The sequence below is a fragment of the Camelina sativa genome, chromosome 11 (assembly GCF_030686135.1).
Source record: "Camelina sativa cultivar CO46 ecotype springtype chromosome 11, ASM3068613v1".
NCBI lineage: Eukaryota > Viridiplantae > Streptophyta > Magnoliopsida > Brassicales > Brassicaceae > Camelina > Camelina sativa.
The window spans coordinates 20,343,592-20,351,738 of record NC_141890.1 but is presented as its reverse complement, the minus strand read 5'-3'; the positions used below and the strand labels follow the sequence as shown (position 1 = coordinate 20,351,738).

Below are 8,147 nucleotides of genomic sequence, written 5' to 3'. Positions count from 1 at the left end.
TAACTAGTTAAATGCATTAGATTGTTACATATTTTGACCCTAGAAAGAGTAACATAGCTTTTTACTGCTTTGAACCAATGTTTTCTCGGTTTAGGCTGTTTTCTTGTTTTAAGCCTGTTTTGGGATGAAACGGGTTTAAATGTTGTCAAAACACTCCATATTCATCCCGAACTCTTACAATTAGTCAAATGCGTCGAATCAATGTTTTCTTGATTTTAGCCTGTTTTCTCGGTTTTAGCTTGTTCCGGGACAAAATCGGTATATGTGGTGTCTAAACACTCCAAATTCATTCCGAACTGTTACAATAAGTAAAATATATTGGATTGTCACACATTTTGACCCAAGAAACACAAACAAAGCTGTTTACTGCTTCAAATTAATGTTTTTTAGGTTTTAGCCTGTTTTCTCGTTTTAAGCATGTTTTGGGACAAAATGGGTATAAGTGTTGTCTAACGACTCCAAATTCAACCCGAACTCTTATAAATAATCAAATACATTAGATTGTTACATATTTTGACCCTAGAAAGAGTAACATAGCTTTTTACTGCTTTGAATCAATGTATTCTCGGTTTTAGCCTGTTTTCTTGGTTTAAGCCTGTTTTGGGATGAAACGGGTTTAAGTGTTGTCTAAACACTCCATATTCATCCCAAACTCTTACAATTAGTCAAATGCATTGGATTGTCACACTGTCTGACCCTAGAAACAGTAACAAAGCTGTTTACTGCTTTGAATCAATGTTTTCTCAGTTTTAGCCTGTTTTGGGACAAAATGGGTATAAGTGGTGTCTAAACACTCCAAATTCATTCCGACCTCTTAAAATAAGTCAAATGCATTGGAATGTCATAGGTTTTGACCCAAGAAACACAAACAAAGCTGCTTACTTCTTCGAATAAATGTTTTCCCGGTTTTAGCCTGTTTTCTCGGTTTAAGCCTGTTTTGGGACAAAACGGGTTTAAGTGTTGTCTAAACACTCCAAATTCAACCCGAACTCTTATAACTAGTTAAATGCATTAGATTGTTACATATTTTGACCCTAGAAAGAGTACATAGCTTTTTACTGCTTTGAACCAATGTTTTCTCGGTTTTAGCCTGTTTTCTTGTTTTAAGCCTGTTTTGGGATGAAACGGGTTTAAATGTTGTCAAAACACTCCATATTCATCCCGAACTCTTACAATTAGTCAAATGCATTGGATTATTATACATTCTGACCCTAGAAACAGTAACAAATCTGTTCACTGCGTCGAATCAATGTTTTCTTGATTTTAGCCTGTTTTCTCGGTTTTAGCTTGTTCCGGGACAAAATCGGTATATGTGGTGTCTAAACACTCCAAATTCATTCCGAACTGTTACAATAAGTAAAATACATTGGATTGTCACACATTTTGACCCAAGAAACACAAACAAAGCTGTTTACTGCTTCAAATTAACGTTTTCTCGGTTTTAGCCTGTTTTCTCGTTTTAAGCCTGTTTTGGGACAAAATGGGTATAAGTGTTGTCTAACGACTCCAAATTCAACCCGAACTCTTATAAATAATCAAATATATTAGATTGTTACATATTTTGACCCTAGAAAGAGTAACATAGCTTTTTACTGCTTTGAATCAATGTTTTCTTGGTTTTAGCCTGTTTTCTTGGTTTAAGCCTGTTTTGGGATGAAACATGTTTAAGTGTTGTCTAAACACTCCATATTCATCCCGAACTCTTACAATTAGTCAAATGCATTGGATTGTCACACAGTCTGACCCTAGAAACAGTAACAAAGCTGTTTACTGCTTTGAATCAATGTTTTCTCAGTTTTAGTGTTACTTAGAGTTTTAGAATCGGTTAGAGTAGGAAGAGAGTGAAGAGAGTAAGCGATTGGGAGAGAGTAGGTTGGAGAAAGAGAGATAAACTCTTTTCTTACTTTATTTAGATCATATGTACAAACCATATATAGAGATATACAAAGGGGATATTCTCCCTAGGATTCTATGCACAAATACACATAGAGATAGTGACATCTCCTTAATCGAACATGTGACTCCTTCCCATTGACTTCCCAATTGTGCAACTTGCCCAACGGCTCTCAATGGAAGGTTCTCGAGGATATGGGACCATTGGAGGCTCCTCTTAGTGGATTGAGCTTGGTAAGACTATTGACTGTACGGACGGCCCACTAGGTTGGCTGTACGGACGGCTGTACGGACGGCCCACTAGGTTGGTTGTACGGACGGTTGTACGGACGGTGGTGTGCCATTTCATACTCCCCCTCAAGCTTGACTTAAGACACAAATCAAGCTTGACACCATGGGCACCCACCTCATTAAAAACCTTAGTATAGAAAACCACTTGGGAAAAACTATACTTAAGGGAAAAAGAGTGTAGGTGCCGAGCTAGGAGCTCATGGCTGAGTAAGGTCCGTGAGACCAAGTTTTGAGTGAATGTACTCACACACTTGTGGGCTTGCTGCTTTGGTGAGTATGTCAGCTAGCTGTTCCTTGCTTTCAGTATGGCACGGCAGGACGACTCCAGGCTTGATCTGCTCTCGGACTTTATGACAATCAACTTCAATATGTTTGGTTCTCTCATGAAACACCGAGTTGGTTGCTATATGAATGGCGGCTTCGTTATCACAATGCATTGTGATCGGATTTGTTGATTCAATTCCAAGGTCCTTGAGGAGTGCCTTGAGCCACATTAGTTCCGTTGTAAGTTTCGTCATGGCTCTATATTCGGATTCGGCACTTGAAAGTGATACGACCTTTTGTTTCTTGCTCTTCCAGGTGACCAAGTTACCACCAAGAAACGTGCAGTAGCCAGTAGTAGAGTGGCGGTCTTCACGATCTCCGGCATAGTCAGCGTCGCAATAACCCACTAGTTCGGTGTTATTGTTGTGCCCCATCCAGATTCCTTGTCCCGCCGAGCCTTTGATATACTTGAGGATTCGGGTCACCATGTTCTAGTGATGGACAGTTGGATCCTTCATGTGTTGGCTCGCCTGGTTCACAGCAAAACAAATGTCAGGCCGTGTGATGGTTAAGTAGATAAGTTTACCTACTAGGCGTCGGTATAGGCTAACGTCCTTGAATGGAGCTGTATTGAGCTCCCCCTGTCCTCCAGCCTTGTAGTTCTCTTCAAGAGGTGTTGCCACTGCTTTTGATCCTAATTTTCTTTGTGACAAAAATAATCCTTCATCCGATCTATATACTTCTATCCCAAGAGAATATTTCAATTCTCCAAGATCTTTAATGTCAAAAACCGATTTCAAGAAGGTTTTAGTATCTTGAATACCTACCGTGTCACTTCCAGTGATGATGATATCATCCACATACACTAGAATGACAACTATACCTTTGGTGCTTGGTAATGTGAAGAGGGTGTGATCAGCCTCAGATTTGCGAAAGCCTTTGCCAAGAAGTGTGGTGCTCAGCTTATGGTACCATGCCCTTGGAGACTGTTTTAAACCGTAGATTGCTTTGTTGAGTTTTAAGACCTTTCCCGGACCAATGGTGTCTTCTAGGCCCGGTGGTGGCCGCATATATACGGCGTCTTCAAGCTCTCCTTGCAAGAATGCATTCTTAACATCCATTTGCCACAGTTCCCAATCAAGGTTGGTGGCGAGAGAGAGAACCACTCGAACCGTATGAAGCTTAGCCACCGGGGCAAACGTATCAAGATAGTCCTCCCCATACGTTTGCGTGAATCCTCGTGCAACAAGACGCGCCTTATAGCGTTCGATCTCTCCATCACTCTTATACTTGATAGTGAAGATATAGCGCGACGTTACAGCCTTCTTGCCCTTGGGTAAATCGGCTTCATCCCATGTGTGGTTTTGAACCATGGCCGTGTTCTCGGCTTCGACCGCTTCTCGCCATACCTTGTGGTCCTTAGCCTCATCATAGGTCTGTGGGATCCAGTTCTTGTCAATATGGCCAAGGAAGACTTGATGATCCTTAGGGAAATGTGCAAGGGAACATACGGCTTGAATAGGGTGTGCGACGGCCACGTTGTTGTAGTAAACGCGAGTGTGCTTCCAATTGTTGGGATGAAACTTGATGCGCTGGCTTCGTCTAAGGGGAACTATAGATTCAGTATCAGAGTCAGCACTTCCTTGTGTGGCCGGTTCCTCTGTTTGGACCTCTTCCACAGGAGGCGTCTCGGCATTATCGTCCGCAGGCGGTTCCTCGGTTGGAGATGCATCTGTTGGTGCGTCTGGTGCCTCAAGGTCAGGCTCAGTAGATGGCTCACGGTGTTCTGGTGATGTTGACCCAGCCGACTCATTGGTGACCCGATCATTTTCGATGCCTAGCCGTTCAAGGATAATGCGTAGGTTTCGTGTCTGGTCGGATGATGAGGTCGATAAATTGGAAAGCTCGTCCCAGTTTTTCTCATCATAGAACCCTTGGGACTCGACAAATTTGACATCACGAGACACAAGGACTCTCTTCCTGTCCGGCTCATAACACTTATACCCTTTTTGTGTAGTGGAGTATCCAATAAACATGCTTTTAACACTTTTTGCATCGAGCTTGTCGCGTTGTTCACCTGGTCGCAACACATAACAAACACACCCAAACACTCTTAAGTGATCAAATGTAGGTTTTGCCTTGTTTAATACCTCAAATGGGGATATGTCGTTAAGGATCTTTGTCGGTGTGCGGTTGATGAGATAACAGGCTGCAAGTACCGCATCTCCCCAAAAACGTTTTGGAACCCTTGTGTGAAACATCATAGACCTTGCTACCTCCATGAGATGTCTGTTCTTCCTTTCAGCCACTCCATTTTGTTGTGGTGTGTATGGGCAGCTTGTTTGGTGAATGATCCCATGGTTCGCTAGATATTGTTTGAAGGCATGGCTTGTGTACTCCCCTCCATTATCTGATCTCAAAATTTTAATCTTTGCATTATAATGGTTAGTCACATATTTTTGAAAATTGGTGAAGGCTTCAAGAACTCTATCCTTAGAGGGAAGCAAAGTTAACCAAGTATATTTTGATTTTTCATCAATAAAAGTCACAAAATATTTTTGATTTTCTCTAGATAGGCAAGGAGATGTCCAAACATCAGAATGAATTAAATCAAAACATTTTTCATAAATAGTAATAGATTTAGGAAAGACAGCCTTGCAATGTTTACCAAGAATACAAGCTTCACACTCATCATTTTTAAAGGAAATATTAGGAAACATCAAATTTAAAGCTCTAGTGTGAGGATGTCCTAGCCTAGCATGTAAAATAGAATCACTAGGTTTAACAATAACCGAATTAAAACAAGATGCAGAAGAACAAGATAGATTCAAGTCCTCAAGCACATAGAGATCCTCCTTGGACCCTCCTTGGCCAAGAACTTTACTTGTCTCAATATCCTGAAAATAAACCTTGTTAGGACCAAATATTGCATAACAATTTAAATCAGTGGTGGCTCTCTTAACTGATAGCAAGTTAGATGTGAAATTTGGCATATAAAAAGCTTTAGTTTCCTTATCAAATAATTTCAAAGTCCCTATGCCTTTAACTGGTACCCTCTCACCATTAGCTATCACAACATTACCATTGGTCGGTTTAATGTCACTAATCAACCTAGAATCACTAATCATGTGATGTGATGCACCAGAATCAACAATAAGAGGCTTATTTTTGTTTAAAGCAAGAAAGGTTTTACCGGAGGCCTCCTTGAGGGCTTTGATGAGCGCATCAAGGTCGGACCGCCTCACCAGCTCGGAGGAGGCAGCGAGTGCAGTTCCATTTCCTCCGACAGCTTGTTGGTGTGGTTCTGAAGTTGGTGTTTCCCCCACTACAGCTGCTTGGTGGGCTCTCGGTGGTCCTCCGCGGCTTGGTCCTCCACGGTTAATGCGAAGGTGTGGATGAAGAATCCAGCAGCGGCTCTTAAAGTGGCCAACCTTCTTGCAGTGCTCACATACCGGTGGGTTCTTGTCATCCGGTTTGTAGTAGCCTCGGTTTGCTGATGCCATCTCGACTTTGTTGGCGGTCACTAGCTCTCCTTTGCTGCCAAATAGACCCATGGAGCCATGCTCCTTTTGGATTTGGTTGCAAACGTCGTCAAGGCTTGGAAGCTTGTCTGACCGCAAGATGTGCTTGATGAGGTCGTTGTGGGAGGAGTTTAGGGTCAAGAGTAGACCAAACACCTTGTCTTGTTCACGCCTCTCGTTCAGTATGGCTGGATCTATTGTCACCGGCCTAAGCATCTCTAGTTCAGCCCACAAGGACCTAAACTTCCCAAAATGCTTGGTGAACTCCATATCTTCTTGGTTGAGATTGTTAATGGCCCTCTTAATCTCAAAGATACGGTTGACATTGGTAATATTTCCAAACACGTTCTTGAGAGTGTCCCATAAGTCCTTTGCGGTTTCGCAATAGGAGTAAGCTTCAAGGATAGGGGCATCAAGTGAGTTTTGAATGATAGCTAGGACTCCTTGGTCTTCTTGAAACCATTTGTTTCTTTCATCTCCGGCAAGATCCTTGCCTTCTTTGGTGGTCTCGCCACTTGAAGCTTCGCTTGTTTCAACATGGGACCAAAGTCCTCGGCCGCATAGGGCTGTCATCGTGGTTCTAGCCCAAAGTAAGTAGTTCTCTCCCTTGAGAGTAACTGGAACAGTCATAGTTTTGGTGGTTTTCATGGTAAACTCGTTGGTTTACGTGTTTGTCCAACGGTTAAACAGAGAAAGAGTTTTTAAGAACAAAGATTAGAGAACAAAGAGAGATGATGCGGAAGATTGTGATGGAGATGGAGTCAAGAAACAGGCACAACCTGCTCTGATACCATGTAAGAATTAACGAAAGAAGATTTGAGTGTTACTTAAAGTTTTAGAATCGGTTAGAGTAGGAAGAGAGTGAAAAGAGTAAGCGATTGGGAGAGAGTAGGTTGGAGAAAGAGAGATAAACTCTTTTCTTACTTTATTTAGATCATATGTACAAACCATATATAGAGATATACAAAGGGGATATTCTCCCTAGGATTCTATGCACAAATACACATAGAGATAGTGACATCTCCTTAATCGAACATGTGACTCCTTCCCATTGACTTCCCAATTGTGCAACTTGCCCAACGGCTCTCAATGGAAGGTTCTCGAGGATATGGGACCATTGGAGGCTCCTCTTAGTGGATTGAGCTTGGTAAGACTATTGACTGTACGGACGGCCCACTAGGTTGGCTGTACGGACGGCTGTACGGACAGCCCACTAGGTTGGTTGTACGGACGGTGGTGTGCCATTTCATATATAAACACTCCAAATTTATTTCGAAGTCTTACAATAAGTCAAATACATTGGATTGTCACACATTTTGCCCCAAGAAACACAAACAAAGCTGTTTACTGCTTCAAATTAATGTTTTCTAGGTTTTAGCCTGTTTTCTCGTTTTAAGCCTGTTTTGGGACAAAATGGGTATAAGTGTTGTCTATCCACTCCAAATTCAACCCGAACTCTTATAATTAGTCAAGTACATTAGATTGTTACATATTTTGACCCTAGAAAGAGTAACATAGCTTTTTACTGCTTTGAATCAATGTTTTCTCGGTTTTAGCTTGTTTTCTTGGTTTAAGCCTGTTTTGGGATGAAACGGGTTTAAGTGTTGACAAAACACTCCATATTCATCCCGAACTCTTACAATTAGTCAAATGCATTGGATTGTCACACATTCTGACCCTAGATACATTAACAATGCTGTTTACTGCTTCGAATCAATGTTTTCTCGGTTTTACCTGTTTTGGGACAAAATGGGTATAAGTGGTGTATAAACACTCCAAATTTATTTCGAACTCTTACAATAAGTCAAATACATTGGATTGTCACACATTTTGACCCAAGAAACACAAACAAAGCTGTTTACTGCTTCAAATGAATGTTTTCTCGGTTTTAGCCTGTTTTCTCGTTTTAAGCCTGTTTTGGGACAAAATGGGTATAAGTGTTGTCTAACCACTCCAAATTCAACCCGAACTCTTATAATTAGTCAAATGCATCAGATTGTTACATATTTTGACCTTAGGAAGAGTAACAAAGCTTTTTACTGCTTCGAACCAATGTTTTCTCGGTTTTAGCCTGTTTTCTTGGTTTAAGCCTATTTTGGGATAAAACGGGTTTAAGTGTTGTCTAAACACTACATATTCATCCCGAACTCTTACAATTAGTCAAATGCATTGGATTGT

At 41.3% G+C, this 8,147-nt stretch overlaps 1 protein-coding gene across 1 annotated transcript; it reads right to left on the bottom strand.

The window, feature by feature from the left end:
- Positions 1–2,939: 2,939 nt before the first annotated feature.
- On the bottom strand, positions 2,940–7,087 carry LOC147934281 (uncharacterized). Its single transcript, XM_087472566.1, has 4 exons — positions 7,005–7,087; positions 5,531–6,495; positions 3,673–4,525; positions 2,940–3,150 (listed from the first exon to the last, which is right to left on the bottom strand). Exons 1-4 carry the CDS (start codon positions 7,085–7,087, stop codon positions 2,940–2,942), a joined length of 2,112 nt encoding a protein of 703 aa, XP_087328692.1.
- Between the last annotated feature and the right edge of the window lie 1,060 nt (positions 7,088–8,147).

Coding starts and splice junctions, on each gene's coding strand:
- LOC147934281 (XM_087472566.1), bottom strand. CDS start 7,087: ATGGTCCCATATCCTCGAGAACCTTCCATTGAGAGCCGTTGGGCAAGT. Junction 6,496..7,004: donor TCAATGGGAAGGAGTCACAT/GTTCGATTAAGG, acceptor TGTTGAAACAAG/CGAAGCTTCAAGTGGCGAGA. Junction 3,151..3,672: donor GCACGAGGATTCACGCAAAC/GTATGGGGAGGA, acceptor TTTGTCACAAAG/AAAATTAGGATCAAAAGCAG.